The 25,644-nt window shown below is 37.7% G+C and overlaps 1 protein-coding gene across 2 annotated transcripts in view; it reads right to left on the minus strand.

The window, feature by feature from the left end:
* Positions 1-22,405, minus strand: part of ARMC3 (armadillo repeat containing 3) — a 92,998-nt gene extending 70,593 nt beyond the window's left edge. For both annotated transcript variants that reach the window (XM_082616815.1, XM_082616814.1), the window contains exons 1-3: positions 22,351-22,405; positions 13,999-14,116; positions 7,003-7,128 (exon numbers count right to left, since the gene is read on the minus strand). In XM_082616815.1, the coding sequence (XP_082472941.1) occupies positions 7,003-7,128; positions 13,999-14,116; positions 22,351-22,398 (292 nt within the window). In that variant the 5' untranslated portion in view covers positions 22,399-22,405. The remainder of the gene's footprint in view (positions 1-7,002; positions 7,129-13,998; positions 14,117-22,350) is intronic.
* Positions 22,406-25,644: the final 3,239 nt, after the last annotated feature.

Consider the following 25,644-nt stretch of genomic DNA (forward strand, 5'->3'; position numbering starts at 1 on the left):
TATTGACTTGAGTCCTCTCCCTCTTTTTCTTGATGAGTCTGGCTAATTGTTTATCAATTTTATTTATCTTCTCAAAGAACCAGCTTTTCCTTTTATTGATCTTTGTTATTGTTTTCTTTGTTTCTATTTCATTTATTTCTGCTCTGATCTTTATGATTCCTTTCTTTCTGCTAACTTTGTTCTTCTTTCTCTAGTTCCTTTACGTGTAAGATTAGATTGTTTATTTGAGATTTTTCTTGTTTCTTGAGGTTGGCTTTTATTGCTATAAACTTCCCTCTTAGAACTGATTTTGTTGCATCCCATAGGTTTTGGATCGTCGTGTTTCCATTGTCATTTGTCTCTAGGTATTTTTTGATTTCCTCTTTGATTTCTTCAGTGATCTCTTGGTTATTTAGTAATGTACTGTTTAGCCCCCATGTGTTTGTGTTTTTAATGTTTTTTTCCCTGTAATTCATTTCTAATCTCATAGCGTTGTGGTCAGAAAAGATGCTTGATATGATTTCAATTTTCTTAAATTTACTGAGGCTTGATATGTGACCCGAGATGTGATCTGTCCTGGAGAATGTTCCATGCGCACTTGAGAAGAAAGTGTAATCTGCTGTTTTTGGATGGAATGACCTATAAATACCAATTAAATCTATCTGGTCTATTGTTTCATTTAAAGCTTGTGTTTACTTATTAATTTTCTGTCTGGATGATCTGTCCATTGGTGTAAGTGAGGTGTTAAAGTCCCCCACTGTTATTGTGTTATGTTGATTTCCTTTTTTATAGCTGTTAGCAGTTGCCTTATGTATTGAGGTGCTCCTGTGTTGGGTGCATATATATTTATAATTGTTATATCTTCTTCATGGATTGATCCCTTAATCATTATGTAGTGTCTTTCCTTGTCTCTTGTAACATTCTTTATTTTAAAGTCTATTTTATCTGATATGAGTATTGCTACTCCAGCTTTCTTTTGATTTCCATTTGCATGGAATATCTTTTTCCATCCCCTCACTTTCAGTCTGTATGTGTCTCTAGGTCTGAAGTGGGTCTCTTGTAGACAGCATATATATGGGACTTGTCTTTGTATCCTTTCAACAAGCCTGTGTCTTTTGGTTGGAGCGTTTAATCCATTCACATTTAAGGTAATTATCTATATGTATGTTCCTATGACCATTTTCTTAATTGTTTTGGGTTTGTTTTTGTAGGTCCTCTTCTTCTCTTGTGTTTCCCACTTAGAGAAGTTCCTTTAGCATTTGTTGTAGAGCTGGTTTGGTGGTGCTGAATTATCTTAGCTTTTGCTTGTCTGTAAAGCTTTTGATTTCTCCATCGAATCTGAATGAGATCCTTGCCAGGTAGAGTAATCTTGGTTGTAGGTTCTTCCCTTTCATCACTTTAAGTATATCATGCCACTCCCTTCTGGCTTGTAGAGTTTCTGCTGAGAAATCAGCTGTTAACCTTATGGGAGTTCCCTTGTATGTTATTGGTCATTTTTCCCTTGCTACTTTCAATAATTTTTCCTTGTCTTTAATTTTTGCCAATTTGATTCATGTCGTGGCACGTTTCTCCTTAGGTTTATCCTGTATGGGACTCTCTGCGCTTCCTGGACTTGGGTGGCTCTTTCCTTTCCCATGTTAGGGAAGTTTTCGACTATAATCTCTTCCAGTATTTTCTCTGGTCCTTTCTCTCTCTCTTCTCCTTCTGGGACCCCTATAATGTGAATGTTGTTTCCTTTAATGTTGTCCCGGAGGTGTCTTAGGCTGTCTTCATTTCTTTTCATTCTTTTTTCTTTATTCTGTTCCACAGCAGTGAATTCCACCATTCTGTCTTCCAGGTCACCTATCCGTTCTTCTGCCTCAGTTATTCTTGTATTGATTCCTTCTAGTGTAGTTTTCATTTCAGTTATTGTATTGTTCATCTCTGTTTGTTTGTTCTTTAATTCTTCTAGGTCTTTGTTAAACATTTCTTGCATCTTCTAGATCTTTGCCTCCATTCTTTTTCCGAGGTCCTGGATCATCTTCACTATCATTATTCTGAATTCTTTTTCTGGAAGGTTGCTTATCTCCACTTCATTTAATTGTTTTTCTGGGGTTTTATCTTGTTCCTTCATCTGGTACATAGCCCTCTGCCTTTTCATCTTGTCTGTCTTTCTGTGAATGTGGTTTTTGTTCCACAGCTTCAGGATTGTAGTTCCCATGCCATCTGTTTTAACTGCATTCCTTTTTTAAAAAAATTTTATTGAAGTATAGTTGACTTACAATGTTATGTTAGTTTCTGTTGCACAGCAAAGTGATTCAGTTACACAAGTATATACGTATGTTTTTCCATTATGGTTTATTACAAGATATTGAATACACTTCCCTGTGCTGTACAGTAGGACCTTGTTGTTTAGCCATTCTTTACATAATAGTCTGCATCTGCTAATCCCAAACTCTCAATCCATCCCTCTCCCACCCCTACCCCCTTGGCAACCACAAGACTGTTCTCTATGTCTGGGAGTCTGTTTCTGTTTCGTAGATAAGTTCATTTGTGTCACATTTTAGATTCTGCATGTAAGTGGAGTCATGTGATATTTGTCTTTCTCTTCCTGAATTACTTCCCTTAGTATGATAATCTCTAAGACTCCACACAAAAAACTACTAGAAGTTAGCGATAAGTGAACTCAGCAAGGTAGCAGGATACAAGATTAACATACAGAAATTGGTTGCATTTCTTTACACGAGCAATGAAATATCAGAAAGGGAATGTAAAAAAAAAAAACAATCCATTTTAAAATCGCATCCAAAAAATAAAGTACTTAGGAATAAACTTGACCAAGGACTTGAAAGACTTATATGCTGAGAAGTATAAAACATTAATAAAAGAAACAGAAGATGATTCAAAGAAATGGAGAGACTTCCCTGGTGGCTCAGTGGTTAAGAATCCTCCTGCCAGTGCAGGGGACACGGGTTCGATCCCTGCTCCGGGAAGATCCCACATGCCGTGGAGCAACTAAGCCCGTGTGCCACAACTATTGAGCCTGCATGCCACCACTACTGAAGCCCATGCTCCTAGAGCCCATGCTCCACAACAAGAGAAGCCACTGCAACGAGAAAAGCCTGTGCGCAACGAAGAGTAGCCCCTGCTTGCCGCAACTAGAGAGAAAGCCTGCGTGCAGCAGCGATGACCCCCCAAAATAAATTAAATAAAATAAATAAATTTTAAAAAAGAAATGGAAAGATATCCCATGCTCTTGGATTAATTCTTATTCACAATTTTTTTGTTGCATAATATTGACCACCTAATTTACTCTTGATCTTGTATACTCTTTTACATCAACCTTTTCCTAAGATGGCAAGCTCTTCAGATTGCCTTAAGCCAGGCGTCTCCAACCCCCGGGCCACAGAACAGTACCAATCTGTGGCCTGTTAGGAACCGGGCTGCACAACAGGAGGTGAGTGGGGGGTGAGCGCAGCTTCTTCTGTATTTAGAGCCGCTCCCCATCACTCGCATTACTGCCTGAGCTCTGCCTCCTGTCAGCATTATGGTGAGCTGTATAATTATTTCGTTATATATTACAGTGTAATAATAACAGAAATAAAGTGCACAATAAATGTAATGCGCTTGAATCATCCCAAAACCATCCCCTGCCCTCCCCGCCAGCACCCCCAACCTGGTCTGTGGAAGAATTGTCTTCCATGAAACTGGTCCCTGGTGCCAAAAAGGTTGGGGACCGCTTCCTTAAGTAATGTAATGCCTGGGCTTCCAAGGCTACTTCTCCTCACGAGGATCCTAATGAACTCTCTCTTTAGCTGAACTCTCTCTCTTCATTAAATGAGTCTCTGTTGTATGGCCTCATTGAACTAAATACAAACTGGAAGGTGAAAGAAGATAGCAGCTCCCGTTTGATAAAAAGGTTTAACAAAGTAATTTAAATTCCTATCTTGAATGACCCAGGCATGGCACAAGCACATAGCTCAATCACTCTAGCAAAAAAAAAAAAAAAAAAGAATTTATTTGCAACTGCAAAAGGGAAAAGATGGTTCTCATAGCAATCCTTTTGCACCTGGAATGTTGGAACTTTCTGTTGGTTCATCCGCTATGAGCATAGTGGTGGAAAACCATATGAAAATACAAATTTCTGAAAAAGCATCAGTTATTTTAAGACTGTCCAAAGATGATGATTTAACCATGCAGCTTCAGAGGTGCATTTATTTACATATTAGTCTGAAAACATGACTTTGCATTTAGGTCAAATGACTTGTTGCTTATTTTTTATTCCAAGTTTCCTTGGACATGTATGAAAAGTGAAGCACTAGCTACTGTATTGGCTCTCTTACCAAAAAAGGAGCTCCACAAGCAGTTGAGGATGCCATGTGTTTTATCCATGTCATCAGATAGTTCAAATAGAAAATCAGGTACGTTAATCCCAATAATGGTTTGATTTTTTTTCACCCACTTCACAGAATCAAAAGAAGGTCCTTATAAGTTCATGCAGTATACTTGAGACCCAGGCACTCAGTGGAGACCTTGAAGACAGCAAAGCTCTTTCCATGGTTAAGCTTTGCAGTTGCAGACTGCAATGATTCTAGCGCTGGTTACAGCCCAGCCAGCCAGCTTACAGATTGTGGTTTGACAGGTCTAAGGGAGCCATCTCATTTAGCACCCAAATGTAACAGTATTGTTAACATTTGGGGGCCACAGACTCCTTTAGAAACTCATGAAATTCAACTTAAAAACCTACTCAGAAAAATTTGCAAACAAATTGTAGGGTTTCACAAATGATAAACTTGTATATATTAGAAGATGAAACTACAAAATAACATGAATAACAGAAATTAATAACATAAAAAGGAAAAAAATCACAGAGACCTAGATATTAAATTGAAAATATAAATGTAAACAGGAAATTATAACTCTCCTTTCTAAATCACTTAGATGGAGAATCTGACTTAGCATGGACACTAATGTTAAGGATTGTAAAAGATTTAGTGAACAGAAGGTCTACTGAACTATGAGTCAGAGAGTAAAGTTGTAATTTAGCTCTCATCTCAGTTCTGCTACTAGCCACCTGCATGACTTTGGGCAAGGAACCCAATCCTTCGAGGGATCTTTCATATGTTTAAAATAAGGAGTTGGACTTCACTGGTGGTGAAGTGGTTAAGAATCCGCCTGCCCATGCTGGGGACACGGGTTCGAGCCCTGGTCTGGGAAGATCCCACATGCCGCAGAGCAACCAAGTCTGTGCACCACGACTACTGAGCCTGTGCTCTAGAGCCTACAAGCCACAACTACTGAAGCCTGCGTGCCTAGAGCCCGTGCTCTGCAACAAGAGAAGCCACCGCAATGAGAAGCACGTGCACCACAACAAAGAGTATCCCCCGCTCGCTACAACTAGAGAAAGCCTGCGTGCAGCAACCAAGACCCAACACAGCCATAAATAAATAAATAAATAAATAAAAATAAAAAAAGGAGTTGCACATGGGGTGTTACAAAGCACCTTTGGTTTTCAAACTCCGTGGTACGCATGCAGAGTAAAACAGAAAAAATTTAAATATTTTCCCTGTTTTGGTTATAAATAATTCTATATGGCACATTCAATATGGCAGAATTAGTCTACAGACAACCACAGAGACAGATTTATGAAGGCCCCACAATACGAATGATTACTACTTTATTTTAACTTCTCTGTGCCTCAGTCACCTCATATGTAAAGGAAATAATAGCACCCACCTCATTAAGCGACTTAATATATAAATACTATGTACGACAGTGCCTGGCACATTGTAAGTACTTTGTAAGTGTTGACTAGTGTTATTGTAATCTACATTGGTGGAATATCCACTGCCCGCTGACTGTCCTCATCCTGCTGTCATTCCCGGAAATAGTCACAGAGCCCCCGCCTTGCAGCACAGCCACCACTGGAGCTCCTGGAGTTCCCACCAGAAACCCATCCACTAACTGCAAAGTGCCCCTGCCAACCCCATGACACTGCAGGTACTGTTCATGTGGTCTCCACAGCTGAGGCTGTGATGGCACAGATGCCAGAGAAGGCTCTCCTTCCCCTCCCTTCCCCCTTCCTCCACTCATAACTGTCTCTGAAGACACCAAGGCCACAGTCCCTGCTGGACACCATGGAATGAAGGCCCCCACTGCATCACAGAGGGTCCAGGGTATGTGAGCTGGGACAGTGCAGGAAGCTGGAGGAGGAATCTGTGCTTGTGTGCTTGCTGAGACCATGGTAAAAAGGAGAAGGTAGGATGATTTTAGCCACGTGCCATGATAGAGACATGTTTATTCCTATGAGCCCGAGTTTCATGACAGAATTCAGTCTCCACCAAGAAAGTCATTTTTTATTATAAAGAACAAGGCTTTTGTTGTCCAACTCGAAAATCTACCACCATAACATGACAATGACTTACAAACGGAAAACACGTCCTGTTCACTAGTCAGGGACTGCCTGTATTGCACGGTTTTAGTCAAGCTGATATTCTAATAGAAGTGACAGTATATTTTACGTAATACTGTTACTCCACCAGATTAAATACGTGAAAATATGAAAACAAGTCATAGGTCTGACTTAAGGAGTAAATACATACCTAAATTTACTTTTGGCAAAATATAGCTTGCAGCTCCAAAAAATAAGTGTATCAAAACTTTTTACTCTGGGCTTCAGTTACAATGAAATACACATGAAGTGTAACTTACACAGGCAGACATTCAAATTACATTATCCTAACTCAAGAAAAAAACTATTTTAATTTTAAGAGACAATGATTGTTCTCCTAACTTGTGAGACTGGAACATACTACATCACCAACTCTGAGAGTTTTTCCATGGATATATGTGCACATATTTTTATATTTAAAAATATCACTTAAAATATGAAATCATACATTTGTTGCACATTACACTTATTTAACTTTCTTGTTAACATTAAAGTCAGCTTAAATAAAATTAAAATGAGTCCCTCAAGGTTAAATTTAAAAGTATAATGCATTATGTGAGATTATTTGATTAGTTTTAAAAGCGGATACTTACTATTAGAAGCCAGAATTCCAAATATCATAGTAGCGTTTCTTCTCACAATTTTGTCTTTGTGGTTGAGCAGCTTAGTTAACGGCTCCACAGCTCCAAGTTCAAGGAGGGTTGCTTTATTTTCTTCACCTGACATCACAGGTAAAATAAAATCAGACATGGATAGCAATCTCATCAAAGTTCTTCTTTGTGTCATTCCAATTTCTTATTTGCCATTTGCCTTTCACATTCCTCTGCTTCCACATGTATTTCTCTCAGAATAAACCTTAGAGCTCAGGTATCCTGGACTTGCTACTCTCCCTTTCCTGGATGTTTACAAAGCTGGCTTCCTCATTTGGTTCTTAGCTCACACTGAACCTCCTGAGGGATCTCTTCTGATCACCTTACCTAACGTCATCACTACATCCCAGTCTTTCTGATCTCTCTTTATCCTGCTTTATTTCCTTCATACCACTCAGCGATCTCCGTGCATTGTTTGCTTACACCCGTTACTTAACTTTCCATGAAGACAGATACCCTTTCTGTTCTATTCTCTTATAACCTCATGCCTAACACAGTGCCAGGCATGTAATGGGCACTCAATAATACTTACTTGCATAATTAATTATAAAAATTAACACACAGAGTCCCCACTTCAAATTCAAGTGTGGTGGAGTTTAGGGTGCTCATTTTTCACCCAGTGGGTTTGCCTGCAGCCAGCATGGAGGCACACACACAAAGTGGAGCCACCGGGGTTACTGGGATTCCTTAGCTGTGGCAAGAAGCCCCAGAACCAGAAGGTCAGTGAAGGCCAGCATCTGGCCTAACTGTAAAAGCAGTTTATCCCTACCCCCAATAAGTGGGATATCATTCTGCAAAGTCTGGAATAATATTTAGGTCCTGATTAATTTCAGCTTTTCAGTTTCACCAGCTATGAAAATGCATATTTCATTTTCAATATTAATTGAGTAAAATAAAGTCTTTTACACTTTTTTGCCTCAGTTTTCATATAAAATTAAAATATTTTATACTTGAAGTTATAGGTTCATTCTGATAACTCAGTTCTCTGAACACAGACTGTACCTTCCTATAGCTTGTGGAACTGCCCTGTATCTAAATGGTTAAATCTGTCACTTGATAAGAATATGCTGAAATATGCATTATTGACTATTACAAACATCCTTCTCAAACCTTCCATAATGTTTGTATTTTATTGGGGTTCTAAAAGTGAATTTCTTAGATGAAAATATTTTGTCAAATAAATTTTTTTTTTTTTTTTTTTTGCTGTGCCACGCATCATGTGGGATCTTAGTTCCCTGATCAGGGATGGAACCCTCGCCCCCTACATTGGAAGAACAGAGTCTTAACCACTGGACCGCCAGGGAAGTCCCAAATAAATTTTAATTTAAAGGATAAATTTTAGGATACTTAAATAAATGGTGGCTTCATAGAATCAATAGAGAAATATTCCATCTTTTTCAATTTTCTAAAAGAGTTTGTGTATAATTGGTGTTATTTCTTCCATAAGTGTATGGCAGAGTTCAGCAGTGAAAACATCTGGACCTAAAGTTTTCTTTGTGAGATTTTTAAATTACAAATTTCCATTTCTGTAATAGATAAGGGGTTATTCAGACTATCTATTTTTCTTTAATGAGCTTTGAGGGTTTGTGTCTTAAAATGAATTTGCCCAATTCATCTAAGTTGTAGAATTTATTGGCATTAAATTGTTCATAACATTTAGATTATCCTTTTAATATCTATAGGAGCTATAGTGATGCTCTCATTCCTCATATCAATAATTTGTCTTCTTTTTATTTATCAATCTGGCTAGACATTTTCATTTCACTGCTTTTGTCCACTGTTTTTCTGTTTTCTGTTTCATTGATTTTTGCTCAGGTATATATTATATCCTTATTACTAATGCCTGGGTTTAATTAGCTCTTATTTTTCTATTTTCTTAAAGTGGAAGCTCAGGTCATTGATTTGAGAGACGTTCTTGTTTTCTAACAGACACTTGGTGCAATAAATTTCTCTCTAAATACTCTTTTAGTAGCATCCTACAAATTTTTGTATGTTGTGTTTTCATTTTTAATTCAGATTTTCCTTTTGATCTCTACTTTCACTCACAGGTTATTTATTAATTATTATTTTTTAAACTTTATTTATTTATTTATTTTTGGCTGTGTCGTGTCTTCGTTGCTGCACGCGGGCTTTCTCTAGTTGTGGTGAGCGGGGTTTACTCTTCATTGCAGTGTGCAGGCTTCTCATTGCCGTGGCTTCTCTTGTTGTGGAGCACGGGCTCTAGGCATGCAGGCTTCAGTAGTTGCGGCATGTGGGCTCAGTAGTTGTGTCTCACGGGCTCTAGAGCACAGGCTCAGTAGTTGTGGCACACAGGCTTAGTTGCTCCACAGTCTTCCCGGACCAGGGATCGAACCCGTGTCCCCTGCATTGGCAGGCGGATTCTCAACCACTGCGCCACCATGGAAGCCCCTACTCACAGGTTATTTAGAAGTGTGTTATTTGCTTTCCGACTATTTAGTGATTGTCCAGAGTTCTTTGTGTTATTGATTTTTAATTTAATTCCAATGTAGAATAGCATATATTTTGTATGACTGGAATTATTTTAAATTTATTAGGCTTGTTTTATGGCCCAGAATATAATCCATTTTGATAAATGTCCTGTATGCACTTGAAAAGAATGTATACTCTGCTGTTCTTGGAGTGTTCTATAAATATAAATCAGGTTAAATTAATTTATATTGCTGTTCAAATCTTCTGTATCCTTACAGATTTACTGTCTACTGGTTCTTTCATTTATTGAGAGAAGAGTATCAAAATCCTCAGCTATAATTGTAGATGTCTATTTCTCCTTGCATTTCTAGCTTCATGTAATCTGAAAGTCTGATATTAAGTACATTAATTGTTTAGGATTTTTCATAGCATCTTGATTAATTGACCCCTTTATTATTATTATTATTATTATAAAATGGCCATGTTTTCCTCTGGTACCACTCTTTTTTTGGTCTATTTTTGTGATATTAATATAGCTACTTCAGCTTTCTTTTGATTAGTGCTAGCATAGGATATCGTTTTTCATCCTTTTACTTTCAAGTTATTTGTGTCATTGTATTCTAAGTGCATTTCTTGAAGGCATCATGCAGTTTGTTCTTGCTTTTTTTCTAATAAAACACTCTCTCCCTGTAAATTGATGAATCCAGACCATTTACATTTAATTTGATTATTGATATGGTTAGGTTTAAATATACCATCTTGTTACTTATTTCTTATGTGTTTCATTGTTGTTTTTTTCTTCATTTCTGCCCTCTTTGTACGAATTGAATTTTTTATGATTCCATTTTGTTCCTTTGTTGGCTTATTTGATATCATTGCTTTGTTGTTTTTGTGGTTGCATTAGGGTCTGTAGTGTATGTCCTAGCACAGTCTTCTTTCAAGTGGTAGTATACTACTTCACATATAGTACACTTACAATAGTATACTTCCATTTTTCACCTTTCTACCTTGGTTCTGTTGTCATATATCTTACTTTTACATGTTTCAGACTGCACAATATATGATTATTAGTTTTGTTTAAAATAACCCATTTGCTTTTTAAGTGATTTAAATAATAAGCAGAAAAAACCTTATATGTTACCATTTCTAGTGTTCTATATTTATTCTTTTGTGTAGATCCATATTTCCATCTGGTGCCATTTTCTTTCTGCCTGAAGGACCTACTTAATATAATTAGTAGTGTGGGTCTGCTTGCAATGAACTATTTCAGTTTTTGAATGTTTGAAAAAGACTTTATTTCACTTATGTTTTCGAAAGATATTTTTGAAGGGTGTAGAAATCCAGGTTGAAAGTTTTGGGTTTTTTTCCGGTACTTTTTTTTTTTTTTAACTTTTACTGTAATATAGTTGATTTACAACGTTGTGTTAGTTTCAGGTGCACAGAAAAGTGATTCAGTTTAAAGATAGTGCTCCACTGACTTCTTGCTTGCATCATTTGTGATAATAAATCTGTTGTCATCCTTATTTTTGTCCCCCTGAGTGTAACATTTTTCCCTCTGGATGCTTTTAAGATTTCCTCTTTATCAGTCTTTTCAAGAAATTTGATTATAATGTGCCTTGGTGTAGTTTTCTTCATATTCATTGTGCTTCAGTTTCGTTAAGCTTCTTGGATCTGGGGGCTTAGAGTTTTCATCAAATTGGGGGAAATTTTAACCATTATTTTTTCAAATACTTATTCTGTTCCTCACTCCTTTATTCAGAGACTCAAGTTACACATACATTGGGTCAGTTTTGATTTACAAATTGAATTATATCCTCATTATGCATTGTATTTTCCTGCTTTTTGTCACACCTGGTAATTTTTTACTGGGTGCCAGACATAGTGAATTTTACCTAGTTGGGCAATGGATATTATTGTTACCTTGAAATTTGTTCTGGGACACAGTTATCTGGAGAAAGTTTGATCCTTTCAGGTTTGCTTTTAAAATATTCATTTGATAGTACTAGAACAGGGCTCAATCTAGGCCTAATTATTTCTAACTATTGAGGCAAGACCCTTCTGTGTACTTGCACAATTCTCCATGAATCTTGAGGTTTTGCAGTCTGGCTGTTGCGAACAGGCACTACTTCTGACCCTGTGTGAGCACTAGGCACTGTTACCTCTAATCCTGTTGGGGGCTTTGTCTGACTTCAAGTAGTCCCCACACATATACATGTGGATCAAGCTGAACACTTGAGTGGGACCCTTTACAGACCTCCTGAGTTCTCTCTCTGTGCAACTCTTTCCTGTCTGTTACTCTGTCCTGAAAATTTGTTGCCTTCATCTTCCTGGATTTTCAGGTCTATCGTCTCAACTCAGAGGGTCCACCAGGCTCTGCACAGGTTACCCCTTCCTGGGCTATGGCCTGGAAACTCTCTGAAATCAGTAGGCTGGGGCAATCAGAGGGCTAATTTCCTTTGTTTCCTGTTTCTCAATGGTCGCTGTCCTTCATGGCCTGATATTCAGTGTGTTTCCAACTCCTATTTCATATATTTTTCTGTTTTCTTACTTGTTCTGGTAAGGAGGGTAAATCTGGCCCCTTACTTCATCTTGGCAAGAAGGCAAAGTCCCATCATTTAACTTAAGAAAATATTTCAGAAAATACTGCTAGTACTGAACATCAGACTTACAATATAAAAAGAGATGACATGCGATGACGCTGTGCTATAGATGCATGATCCAATGTCTCCCTGAAAATTGACCCAGTATTCTACACAATCTACTCATGAACCATACCTTCCAGAACCATTCTGGTTTTTATCAGAATTCCCAATGATGACTAGAGTGAGGTGATGGTGATGACTAGCCAGGTGAGTATTTTACCATTTGCTAATTGAATGATTTGTTGTTCTCTCATATAAGTCCCCCAAACAATGTTTTAATGTACCATTTCTTTAAAATCAAATTGCTCCCATTTTAGTTTTAAAAGGTTTTGTTAAAAATACCAAGCTAGGGCTTCCCTGGTGGCACTGTGGTTGAGAGTCCGCCTGCTGATGCAGGGGACGCGGGTTTGTGCCCCGGTCTGGGAAGATCCCACATGCTGCGGAGTGGCTGGGCCCGTGAGCCATGGCCGCTGAGCCTGCGCGTCCGGAGCCTGTGCTCCACAACGGGAGAGGCCACAACAGTGAGAGGCCCACGTACCGCAAAAAAAACCAAAAAACAAAAAACCAAGCTACACTAAACTCTTCAAATATTTCCAATTTCAATGTTACACAGTATAATAAAAGTCTGATTTTATCACCACTTGGAATGAACTAAAATGTGACTGTCTCTTATGTTTGTAAATCCTCTATGAACAAGTCTTTCAATAGAATCTAATTTGTAACACTTACAACATTTTAGTAAACTTTATATTTTACAACAGTTTTAGTTTTACAGAAAAATTTCAAAGATAATACAGATATTTCCCATGTGTCCCACACCCAGTTTCCCCTGTTATTTTACATTTTACATTAGTAGGGACATTTGATGCAATTAATGAACCAATAATGATATGTTATTACTAATGAAATTCCACAGTTTATTCAGATTTCCTTACTGTTAGTTTTTCTTTTTCTGTTCCAGCATCCTATCCAGGATCCCCCATGACATTTAGTCATTGTGTGTCCTTAGCTCCTGTTGGCTGTGAGAGTTTCTCAGACTTTCCTTGTTTTTGATAGCTATGACAGTTTTGAGAGTACTGGTTAGGTAATTGGAGGATGTCCCTGAATTGGAATTTGTTTTATTTTTAAAAAAAGTCATATTTAGACTGGGGCTGTAGGTTTGGGGGAAAATAACATAGAAGTGCCATTTTCATTATGTCATGTCAAGGACATTTATTATCAAATGACTTATCTCTGTTGATGTTGATTTTGATCACCTGGCAGAGGTAGTGTTTGTCAGGTTTCTCTGCTGCAAACTTACTCTTTTCCCCCTGTGTCCATCTTGCACTCTTTGGAAAGATGTCACTATGCACAGCCCCTAAAGAATAGAAGTTGCATCCCACCTCCTCAAGGACAGGGTATCTGCATAAATTGGGATACTTCTGCATTGGAGATTTGTCTTTTCTCTCCCATTTATTTACTTATTCAATCATTTATTTGTCTGTATAGACTTATGGATATTTATTTTCTTCCTTAATATAAATTATAGAGCTATAAATCTAATACTTTGTTTATTTTGTTGCTCAAATTATTCCAGCTTTGATCCTTAGGAGCTCTTTCAGCTCCTGTGACATTTACAATTTTTTAAACTGCAATAAAGCCTTCAAAATGGCTCTTCTACCCATTGACTAAATTGCTCCTTAAGACTGGGTTAGGCACATAGGGAGATATATTACTTTCAGGTGATGCATTAAATGATATTCTGATTGTCTGAAAGAATTCATCAGACAGGAAGTAAGTTAAAGACTGGGGAGAAAAGTGCCCATTATGTAGCAAATATTTTTAAGAAGCTAATGAAATAGAAAGATAAACTGAAAAAAATCCAAACCTTTTAAAGCAAATCTATATATGGCTTCACATGCTTTAGCCAAAATTTCTTCTTCTGGAGAATTAAGCATTAACACCACGGTTGCTGCTTTTTTGCTTTCAATTGTTAATGGATCAAACTGAAATTCAAAGAGAAAAATATCAGAGCCACATACAAGCTTTAAAAGCACATAAAACATGAGTGGTGTCTTGAAACTTAAAGAGAACATAATCTTACAAAAAGGATGTGGTCACTGCCCACAAAGTGCACTGTAAAATTTTTATTTAAAAACCATCACAGTTGTCAACATTGGCGGCTTTGGAATTCCTGGAGTATGGAGGGAAGAGCAAAGTATTTTGGAATCCAGCAGGTGTAGTCTCTCATTTTAGCCATGGGGAACCAAACTAGTTACTTAAGCTGTTAGAATTTCAGTTTCCTTCTCTGAATAATGGGTATAATAATACCTATTGCAAAGGATTAAGGAGCGGATTAGAGATCATGTAAAGCACTTAGCACATTGTCCGGCACATAATAGATGCTCATTAAATAACATATATTAGTATAATTCTTAGCCAATACACAAGAATCCTTGAGAACCTGTATGTATTAGATGCCCTGACAGTCTCAGTGATCAGTACTTGCTTTCTAACCACTACACCCTCTCTTGAAAAGCAGGAATTACATATGTGAAACAACTAAAAAGCAAAAGATAACAGCATATCACAAAATGTAAAACTGGATAAAATCTGGAACAGGGGAAAAGGTAATATAGTATAAAGAAAAAGTATAGGACTCTAAGAAGTCCTGTATCTTGCTGTGAGATCTTTAGAATTCATGTGGAGCTGAAATGAACAATAACAAATGCATGACCCCCATGGGTTTTGTTTGGTCAAGGAGAAAACAAATTATTACACTATTTTTCTTCCATTTCCAGAGACCATGGAGGAGGAGGTTCTGCTTATGTTAAAGGAAAGAAAATTGAATTTCAAAGCTTTACCTGGTTCTTTGTGTTGGCCCTTTCTAAATGGACATCTTAATGTGTTTTGAGATATAGCAAAAATTGATGTTCAGTTTTGGGTAGAGAATGGAGAGATAGATTATTCTGAATAAGGAGGTATAACTGTGTGAGGTTAAAAGAGTGAAGATAGAGAAGATGGCAGAAAGCAATGACCCGAAAGGACATGGCTGGGATAAAAATACCTCTTGGAGGGAAAATGGCTGTTGGATTTTAGGACAGCATTATCTAACATCCAAATTGAAGCTGTTGTTTGTGCATATCTAGCTGTACTAGAAGCTGAAAGAGTTATCAAAGCCTCAAGCCTCTTAGACTCTTTGGGAGACAAATCTTCAGTAAAAGTCTGCCATATGCACCAGGCTTGTGTCACTTATGGGTTCCAGTGACATGAACCAGTGAGAAAAAATGGCCTCTAGAAGAGCCTAGAGCAATGGCTAGGATGCTGTCTGCAACGCTGACCAGGAGAGCATAAGGGCCTGGAAATACAGAGAAATTTTAAGGAAGAACTTTTAAAAGTACCCGGTGATTGAGGCTTGAGAAACATCTTAGATAGGCATTAAAGGGTAGCCCCAGAATGCCAGAGCACTTGGAGTCATCACTAGCTCACTAACCACATCTTTTTTAATCTGAAAAATTAGGGAGTTGAATTATATCTCCAGATCTCTTCTAGATGTAAAATTCTAGGATACTATGAAGTGCAAAAACATATGGCAGAGACAATAAATGTTGTGATGCGGAAGGGGGAATTAATTTGAACTGGGATAAATGGAGAAAGGTCCGCGGTGGTGGTAGAATTTTAGATGTGATTTGAAGAATGGATACAATGGGGTAGGCTGAGATAAGGAGGAAGGATATTCAAATGCGGAAAATGACACCAGGAAGGTTTAAAATGGGAATGAATGCTGCATTTATGGTGGATAAAATAGGAGTTTGACTGAATAGAAGATATGTAATAGGAAGCAGAAATATTACCAAAAAATAAGGAAAGATGAGGCCTCAGCAAGTGACCTAGACCTTCCCTTCACCAGCCCTCTGTTGAGGATAATCAACAAAGTTCAGAGGAAAGGATTGTGACTCTAGAAATTTATACCTTGCTAAGTTATCATTCATACATGAAAAAGACATGTTCAGGCATTCACAAACTCAACAAGTATATCAACTGTACACGTAAACAAATTACTTGGCAAATACTTAAGGCAAGATTGGGGAGGACAAAATATAAACACAGTAGTGGTGGATCAATAAATTGATAAAATGATATTTAAACTGGATGATAATGATGGTCTGAATCACAGTGTAATTCTTAAGAAGGGATTTCTGAAGTAATGACGACATAATAAGGAAAAAAAGTTAATGATTTGGAATTAAAATTCTAGATTTTTTCAACAAAACTCAGGTAGAATTTCATTGATCTTATCATTACCTGAATTACATTATTTGTTAAGTGACTGTTTCTGCCGCTAGAATGTAAGTTGCCTTGAGGCCTGATCTGTATGCCCAGGATGTAAAGGAATACTTGCATATGGCATGTACTCAATATTTGTCCAGTAAATGAATGACTTTCTTCAGACAAAAGATTATGTTATTTCTGTATCTCCACTACCTAGAACAATACCCAATATATGGAAATCCTCAAGAAATGTCTATAAAGGAATATATTAAAGTGCCTCTGGAAACTTCTTTTTTTATACTTGTGGCCTTGAAGTGCCTTAACTGTTGTACTGTCTGTTGATGCCAGAAAAGAAGATTCCAAATCTGAGGTTCACGGAGCCATCAGTGGGCTCCAGGGACAGCTTGTCTCTCTGAAATTGTGTGCAGAACTTTTGGTGTGCATTCTACAGGGAGAGAGTCCACAGTCACCATCCTACCCTTGTAAGGCCCCCAACCCACCACCAAACCCTTGAGAATCAAAGCCTTAGATCACCTTTTCCACTTAAGTCAGTTTCCCTAGCATCCTGGCTGGTTACCTTTCCTTCCATTTTAGAACTTCCACTTCAGAGACTTCTGATATTTCAGTATTTTTAAAGCTGATTTTACTAGCACGTGAATGAAAAAACTATGTTGAAGCATAGATTTGTCGTGATCTCCACAGAATGGCTACAATTCTCAAAGGAGCAGGGTAGGTGGAAATACATTTAAATATCTTTTAATGCTCCTTCAGTGGTTCAGAAAACGCTTCAGTATTTTGCCATATCTTCTGGTCATCCTTAAGAAAAAAGGTGATGGGGGTACAAGAAGCTTAAGAGGAAGTTTGAGACCGTGAGAGTTACCACTGTAAGGGCTGTCAAAGGAGGAGAAATACCAGTGTTTGGCAGACAGTGGAGAAACTTGGCATGACATGTGTTTCTCCTACAGAGCCTGCGGCATTATAGTAATTTTTTATTAAAAAGGGCGCCAAGAATAAAATGATAGCTATAACAGAATGCCACATGACTAAATATATAATCCTGTGCTGTAATTACAGATTCCATCTGCTTTCCCATGAAGAACTCATAGTCAGTCACCAACAAGCTGGTTGTGAAATTATAATTTCATGCTCTGTACTGAATAAATGATTAACTAAAATTATTTACAAAGAGAATGAAAGAAAGGGGAAGCGTTTTGGCTAAGCTTTGAGTTTTAAACCCAGTCAATTAGAGAAGCCATAGACTTGTAGAGATGCTTTTCTACCTCTATTAAGGAAATAAAGAGTATTTAGGATAAGGCTGCCCAACAGAACTGAAGCGATGAAATGTTCTGATCCTGCATTGTCCAATGTGGCAGGCACAAGCCCCATGTGGCTCCTGAGCACTTGAAGTGTAACTGATGAGACTGAGGAACTGAATTTTTCATTTTATTTTTTATTGTTGATTTTAATTAATACAATTTTAGTTATTTTAAATGTAAATAACCACATGTGGCCAGTGGCTACTGTATTAGCACAAGTCTAAGGGAACATACAATTATAAAGCTGAACTCAGTGAAAGATGAATCATGAGAGTTGAGTGATTTTTATGCTGCCGGTAAGTGCAAATAAAAGGCTTTTTTGATTTCTGTTGGAGTGTGTTTACCAAGTCAGTGGTCTCCGATCACGAGAAGCCAATTGCACAGGAAAAGGGAGACAGATAAACAGAAGGAAGTAGACTGCACCACTCGAGCATGGACTTTTAGTACAGACTCTCTAGACATCACTTAAAAGGGTAAAGGTTAAAATGAAAACCGCTAAAATGGCCTTTCATTTGCTTTACAACCTGAATCAAAATAGCAAATCTTTAGAGCAAGGTGAGCAAGCTGATATTTATTCATACAGTTTTGTATATGTATGTTATTTATACATACATCTGTGATGAGGGAGAAAGATAGGAAAATAAAGTCCCTAAGAGGCTTCATTCCTAGAAAAAAAGTCTATGGCAGTTTTGGCAGTCTATGACAGAGTTAAAGGTTGAGTTCTGAGGCTGATGAAAAGGGTCCAGAAAAACAAGACCCTGGGGACATCCCACTCTTCAGGGAACTGGGTTTGGTTGCCCAGGTGAGGGAGCAGTTTCCACTCTTGCCTGTTCCTCTGATTCAACACCCACCATGCTGGTTCCCTGTATGCACCTCAGAGGAAGGCGTTGACCCATTAACATAAATGTTCAGTTGACTTGATACTTAACCACTAAGATTCCAAGGCCAAATCATAGTCTCTTGTGAGTTTAAATACTGTGGATTTACCCACTAAAGTTCAACTGCCTCTGAAACATAAGAGAATAAAATTGCCGTGCTCTTAAACTCGAAGACCTGACCGTGAATCGTGATGGCTGTGCTCTAGGCCTCTGGGAACTTCAGTGGCCGGATGGACTTTCACAGCTGATACCCCTGCGTTCTTGGACAGTTCACGCAAACTTCAACAGTTTTGTACAATGATGGACAGCACCCTCAACTACATCATTAATAATTACATTTACTAAGTTCTTATCTAATGCCTGGCACTGTTCTAAGCATCTTTTACTTCTCTAACCTTGCCCCACTGCTGTGAGTGGGTATGCGGGGGACATGATTACATCCTCACTGGGGCATACCGAGGTTAGGAGATTTGCCCCAGATCACAGATGGTGGATGATGAGGTGAGGATTCAGACTCTGACAGCATAACCCTGGAGCCCATACTCAGTTACCGAATATCACGCCTTGTACCAAACATTGCCTACTAACGCTGTTTCTGTTAATAATTCTTTCGTGCAATCAGTCCACAGAAAAAGTCTGCCTTTTGTTAAAGCATCACAAACAACCTTTCAGCCAGACTTGGAAATGATTTGGGAAAGCATAATATAGTTGTGTTGGTTATTCAAGCCATATCTTCCCCCCATTTAGGCATCTTCTTAGCTAGTGTTCTCCTTTATGAGAAGAAACGGAGAGCAATAAACCATAAATGCACACATCGGTATGTGCTTTGACAATGAGAATACTAACACAAGCAAAGGGAGCATTTTGTTCTAACCTTATCACCAACACTCTTTTTTTCTGTCCCCGTTACCCATTTTAACCAGTAGATGAAAAACTAGTAAAAATAAAAATCTTTGGAAACAATGTTTTAGGAGATATATAAGAAGCAAATTGCCATGACTTGACACAGAAAAGTTTGTTTTCTCAAGCACTTATATATCCCTCTTTTACATCTGGTTTTTATTTCTAATTTGTACAACAAACCTTTCACAGACTTTGAAGAGGTATACCTCAGAACAAATTCCAAGTTCAGATAGTTTAAACTGTGCCATAGTGTTTTGAAGTATTAGAATTTATAAGGCAGAACAGCAGTTAGATACTTTTAATACTACTCTGTCAGCTTTATGAACATAAAATCAGAGTAGGGGAAGGATGGAAGGATCCTCGGGATTGTCAGAGAGCAACGGTCACTGTTACACCTGCCTTTGGCTGCCCTCAAGACTGCTGTGACCCAAGGAAGCAAAAGCTAGATTTTTGTTAACTTGAGGATCGGAATTGTTTCTCAGTCCTTGATTGTGCTCCTCAAGGACTGGAGTACAGAGGACAACACCAGCAAGACATTATAAAAATATGGAGAGTGTATTAGACAAATATATCTATTGTTTAATAGTTCCTTAATTCTGATTTTAATCAGAAAGTGTTTGTCGTCAAGTACTGTGTTCATGACTCCACTTTCTGGTAGTCATAGGATGTCAATAATGCTATTTTGCAGCAAAAAGAAGGGTAATGCAAATAAGATGCAGTGAAAAATTAAGAGAATTTAGAACATTTTAGGGGTATGTCCAAAGGAGAGCAGCCAGGCTGATGAACTATATCAGGAGACCACAGTGACCTTCTCTGCAAAGCTTTCCTAGACCTGGGCAGACAGGTCTTCTGTAGCCTCTGTTTCCAGCTGCATTGAAGGATCATACAGAAGTTATATAGGGGTGTGTGTGTGTGTGTGTGTGTGTGTAGCAGAATCTAAAGAATTCGCAAGGCAACACATCTTATTTACTGAGTGTTTTCTATGTGCCAGGCACTGTGAACTTCATATACTCTCATTGTAATCGATAGAACAACCAAAATGACTTGGACATGACAATTCTCATTTAAGAGGTTAAAAAAAAAAGCTGAAATAACTTGGCCAAATTTGGCAACTTCACCAGAATAACAGTTTATGAGAGGCAGAGCCGGGACAGAGGTCACGTTTGTAACCACAGTGTTCCAGTGTTGTCAGGAAGGTTCCTGCACTCACCTCAGATTCTTTCAAATAGTAAAATCCTGCGAGTCTTTTGACTATACACAATTTTTTCCCATTCACATTTTATTTGAAGACAACCACACCAAATGTCTGTTTCAAAATAAGTTTTTAAATTGAAAATTGAGGACATTTTCTATTTTTAACCTAATCAGAAGTTCGTAAACTTTAGAGACAAAAAAACCCTGCTTTAATTTTTTATCATAGCTTTTTTTTTGTAATTAGAATAGGTTCTGTATCTCCACTTTCTGTAGAACAACTACAGTTCAAGAATAGTAGTTTCTTATAAACTGATTAACTCAGTATCCCAGTAAGCATAGCAGAAACCAAAAATTGGTGAGTTTCCATTTTTTTCAGATGGGTTCTTTTTCTTTTTTTTACATCTTTATTGGAGTATAATTGCTTTACAATGTTGTGTTAGTTTCTGCTGTACAAAAAGGTGAATCAGCATATGTATACATATATCCCCATATCTCCTCCCTCTTGAGTCTCCCTCCCACCCTCCCTATCCCACCCCTCTAGGAGGTCACAAAGCACTGAGCTGATCTCCCTGTGCTATGCAGCAGCTTCCCACTAGCTAGCTATTTTACATCTGGTAGTGTATATATATGTCAGTGCTACCCTCTCACTACGTCCCAGCTTCCCCTTCCCCCACCTCGTGTCCTCAAGTCCATTCTCTACGTCTGCGTCTTTATTCCTGCCCTGCCACCAGGTTCATCAGTGCTATTTTTTTAGAGTCCATATATCTGTGTTAGCATACGGTATTTGTTATTCTCTTTCTGACTTACCTCACTCTGTATGACAGACTCTAGGTCCATCCACCTCACTATAAATAACTCACTTTCTTTCCTCTTTATATCATAGCTTTTTAATTCAAATATTGTGATCATATTCCTATGCTATCAAATATTCAGTGACATCATTTTATCAAAATGGAATAATTTATCTAAGTTTTTATTATAAAACATTTTTGTTACTTCTATAATCACGACCGCTATGGAAATAATTTTTTGTATGATCCATGCTTATTTACCATGATCACTTTAAATTATTTTACAACTTCTAAGATCACCTTGTCCCAAATGACAAACCTATTGGACATTGTTGAACCCTGCTTTCAAAAGGGAGAGACAAGGTTTTGTGTTATGGGGAATGCATTATTCAAGCACTGGAAAGAGAAAAAGGTGATGAACACAGATTTTTCTCTTCATAGAATTGGAAAATACAGGACTTCTAATGTCCAAATAGTCATCTTAAGACAACCTCACATACATACCTAATAGCTATAGCATAACTTCCAGTCATTTTTTAAAATTCATTTGGATAATTAACATTAATGAGAGACTGGCAAATGTAAATTTAAAGTATTTGAAAGAACAAACCAAAACGATTTGTTCATTAACTAGGCTTATAAACATGCCATCCACATACTGGAAAAGCTAATAATTACTCTCTAATTGTGCTAATCAAGTAATGACAATGTTGTAAATGTTTGTTTACATAATGTTAGATTTCTCTGACTAATCTTATCATTAGTCAGACTTTGGACTTCTGCCACCATGCACTGATGTATATACTGGTACATGCCAAACTGTTTCAACAGTTTATTTTTAAAACTGGTTGTTAACATGCTGCTAGTATTCAAATCAGAAACTTACCACATCCTTGGGAGGGGGCTCTGATTCCTTCTTTATCTTTTTATCCATTCTGGAAAAAGATGCCACAAATGGTTAAAATGTCATTTGTACATTGTATATGTACAAATCTCTCAGTTACCTGCATTCCTAGGAGGAGATGTACTTCGTCCTCTAAATTTTACCTAAAAAGAAACTAGGCAATACATGTAGCAATTATTGCACATGTACAAATATGTTACCTGCATCCCAAACTTCACAATTTTAAAGGAACTTACTGATAAGATTGTTGGGCATTTGTCCTGGCTTCCAGTTTGGAAAGAAGGAGAATACATTAATGCCATAAATTTTACTTACATAACAGGTAATGGTTTACCATGCTGATAGCTCACTTGTGTAGGGCTTGGGAGACTAAATCTAAATTACTTTTGAGATCTGCAGGAATGTTCTGCCACAAAGGGAGGGATTTTTGTCTGCTTTCTTGCACTGATCTATCCCAAGCACCTAGAACAGGGTCTGGTACATACTGGGCATTTGACATTTATAAAAATCATTAACTCTGTTGTTCCTGGGGGTAATTATTTTCTGAATGATATCCAAGATCTACCAAGACCAAGTGAACATTTGTGTCATTTTCCCAGATAAAAAAATGTTTTCTCTAATGTATTCCATAGCTCAATAAAAAAGTAATTGAGAATCTCAAAAGATGTATTCTAGGGAAATTGGGGTTACTAACTCCACCTGGATACAGAGAACTTTCCAAGTTGCTGGTGACTGTTAAAATAACCCTAGATGGGCTTCCCTGGTGGCACAGTGGTTGAGAGTCTGCCTGCCGATGCAGGGGACACAGGTTCGTGCCCCCGTCCGGGAAGATCCCACATGCTACGGAGCGGCTGGGCCCGTGAGCCATGGCCGCTGAGCCTGCGCGTCCGGAGCCTGTGCTCCGCAACGGGAGACGCCACAACAGTGAGAGGCCCGCGTACCGCAAAAAAAAAAAAAAAAAAAAAATCCTAGAAATCTTTCATGTTTTCTCCAATGAGAGTTTGTGGGGTTATGTTTGGTATTAGGGCAATCTCAGATGGTCTCAAGGAAATTACGAGAGTCTCAAGAAAATTTTGGGAAGTAGGAAATCTTTGGAGAGAATCTACAATGTCAGGGTTAGTTCAGATGGCTTGCCAAGGGACAACAGCAACTCCAAGAATTGATCACATAAGTTAAAAAGCCACATGTTCATAGAAACTCATAGTGACTTCTGAAAGACATCTATTCCAGGTCCCTAACTTGAAGTCACATAAATTTCAATATCCTTGAGGGCCTGGGCAAGCTTATGCTGTGCACTACCTCATGCTATACCTAATATGTTAAAACATTAAAATACACCCACATCCCCTGTTAAATATAATTTTCATCATAAAAAAGGTTTGAAATTTTGCATTTGAAATGACTCATCAGTTTGTACACCTGGAAGTTCTTGCAAAATAAGAAAATTGTTTTCAAATGTAATTTTAATATTAATAAAACACTTAATATTAATTTTTGAATTTTCTTTTCATATTTTAGACCAAATGCTTTTTTTCAGATCCCAAATATCTTTCTTTCACAGATATTTGAAAAGCACACAGATCCCCGACTTTGTGCCTATAATGTTTCAGGCAGACACACAGACTATTCTGGACAGATGAAAATCTGACTTATGATTTCTCTAGGAAAAAGAGATTTCACAGCTCTTTATAACCAATTCCAAGATATAGCAGCCTTTGCTTTACAAAAGGATTCTTTATGAATAACATTCAAGAAACAAGTAAATTACACCCATAGAAAGTTACTTGAAGTCATCTGATTTTCACTCAGGAACTTATTTTTCCCATTTCAGGATAGTGGTTTTGAGTAATTGCACACTGAAAAATACAGAGGCTGGAATAGCCTAAACATACAGGATTACAGAGAACTGATCCTCAGCAATATGGTGAAGTAGGAAGCATTTCGGGGTTTTTTTTGTTTGTTTTTGTTTTTTTTGGGGTACACGGGCCTTTCACTGTTGTGGCCTCTCCCGTTGCGGAGCACAGGCTCCAGACACGCAGGCTCAGCGGCCATGGCCCATGGGCCTAGCCGCTCCGCGGCATGTGGGATCCTCCCGGACAGGGGCACGAACCCATGTCCCCTGCATCAGCAGATGGACTCTCAACCACTGCGCCACCAGGGAAGCCCCTGTTTTTTTTTTATTATTATTATTATTACCATATTGGATATAGGGGAGAAAATACACAGCTGACATAGTCCAGGGGCAGTGAACCCCAGAGTGACCCTAAGGTTTTTTTTTAATTTGTAAGTTAAACATTTCACTTAAAATCAATGTGATACAACTAAATTACCTTATTTGATTCTTTAAAGACTCATTTCCCTTTAAAGCTACAGAGACGTCAAATTAAGAAAATAAATCTCTTTGACTTTTTGAAGCAAACTAAACCTGTTTTCCTTGACTATTTTACCACCTGCCCATTGATTTTTTTATTGTGCTGAAATATACATCACATAAAATTTACCATTTTAACCATTTTTAAGTGTATAATTCTGTGTCTACTGTTCACTTATAAAGGTGTAACATTTCATTACAGAGAATTTGGAAAGCAAGGAAGGGAATATGGAATTTTTAAAAAATCACTCATAAATAAGTTCAGGGAGATCAGCACTATTTGGATATAGCTCATTTTTTGTGTATTTTCTATAGTGATTTTACCATCTTACCTGGATTTCTATCTGCTATTCTCAACTTCCCTTCCTGGGACCTTTTTCTTACTAAATTCTTAAACTAATGGACAAGTTCATGAAATCTCATTCTCCATTTATTGCTTCAATCATCATTAGTGGATCAGCATGTCATTTAAAATAATATTTTAAAATCCACCATCTAGCCAGTCCCCTGTTGTTGAGCATTTGTTTCCAGTTTTCTGGAATTATGGACAAGGCTGCAAATGAACATCCTTAGACAATAAAATTTTCATCCACATCTGCAACTGTTTCTTTAGGAGAAATTCCTAGTGGTAAAATAACTACTAGGTGAAAAGGTATGAACTTCACGGCATTGGACATGAAAACAAATCTGCTTTGAATATGCATCTTCTTGGTTATTGGAAAGAAGTCACATTTTTTCACGAATTTATTGATCTTCTTTGTGAACTTTCAGCCTATGCGATCTTAAACATTTTCTAACGAGATTTATTTTGAGGAGAAGGGCTAGAGCAGTTGGGGACCCACTTTTTGAGTTGCTCAGAGTCAAGTAACGGAATCTTAGACCCTCAGATCCTCACTCTGGGCCTC

This window comes from Mesoplodon mirus (genome assembly GCF_964341445.2).
Source record: "Mesoplodon mirus genome assembly, chromosome: 4".
Taxonomy (NCBI): domain Eukaryota; kingdom Metazoa; phylum Chordata; class Mammalia; order Artiodactyla; family Ziphiidae; genus Mesoplodon; species Mesoplodon mirus.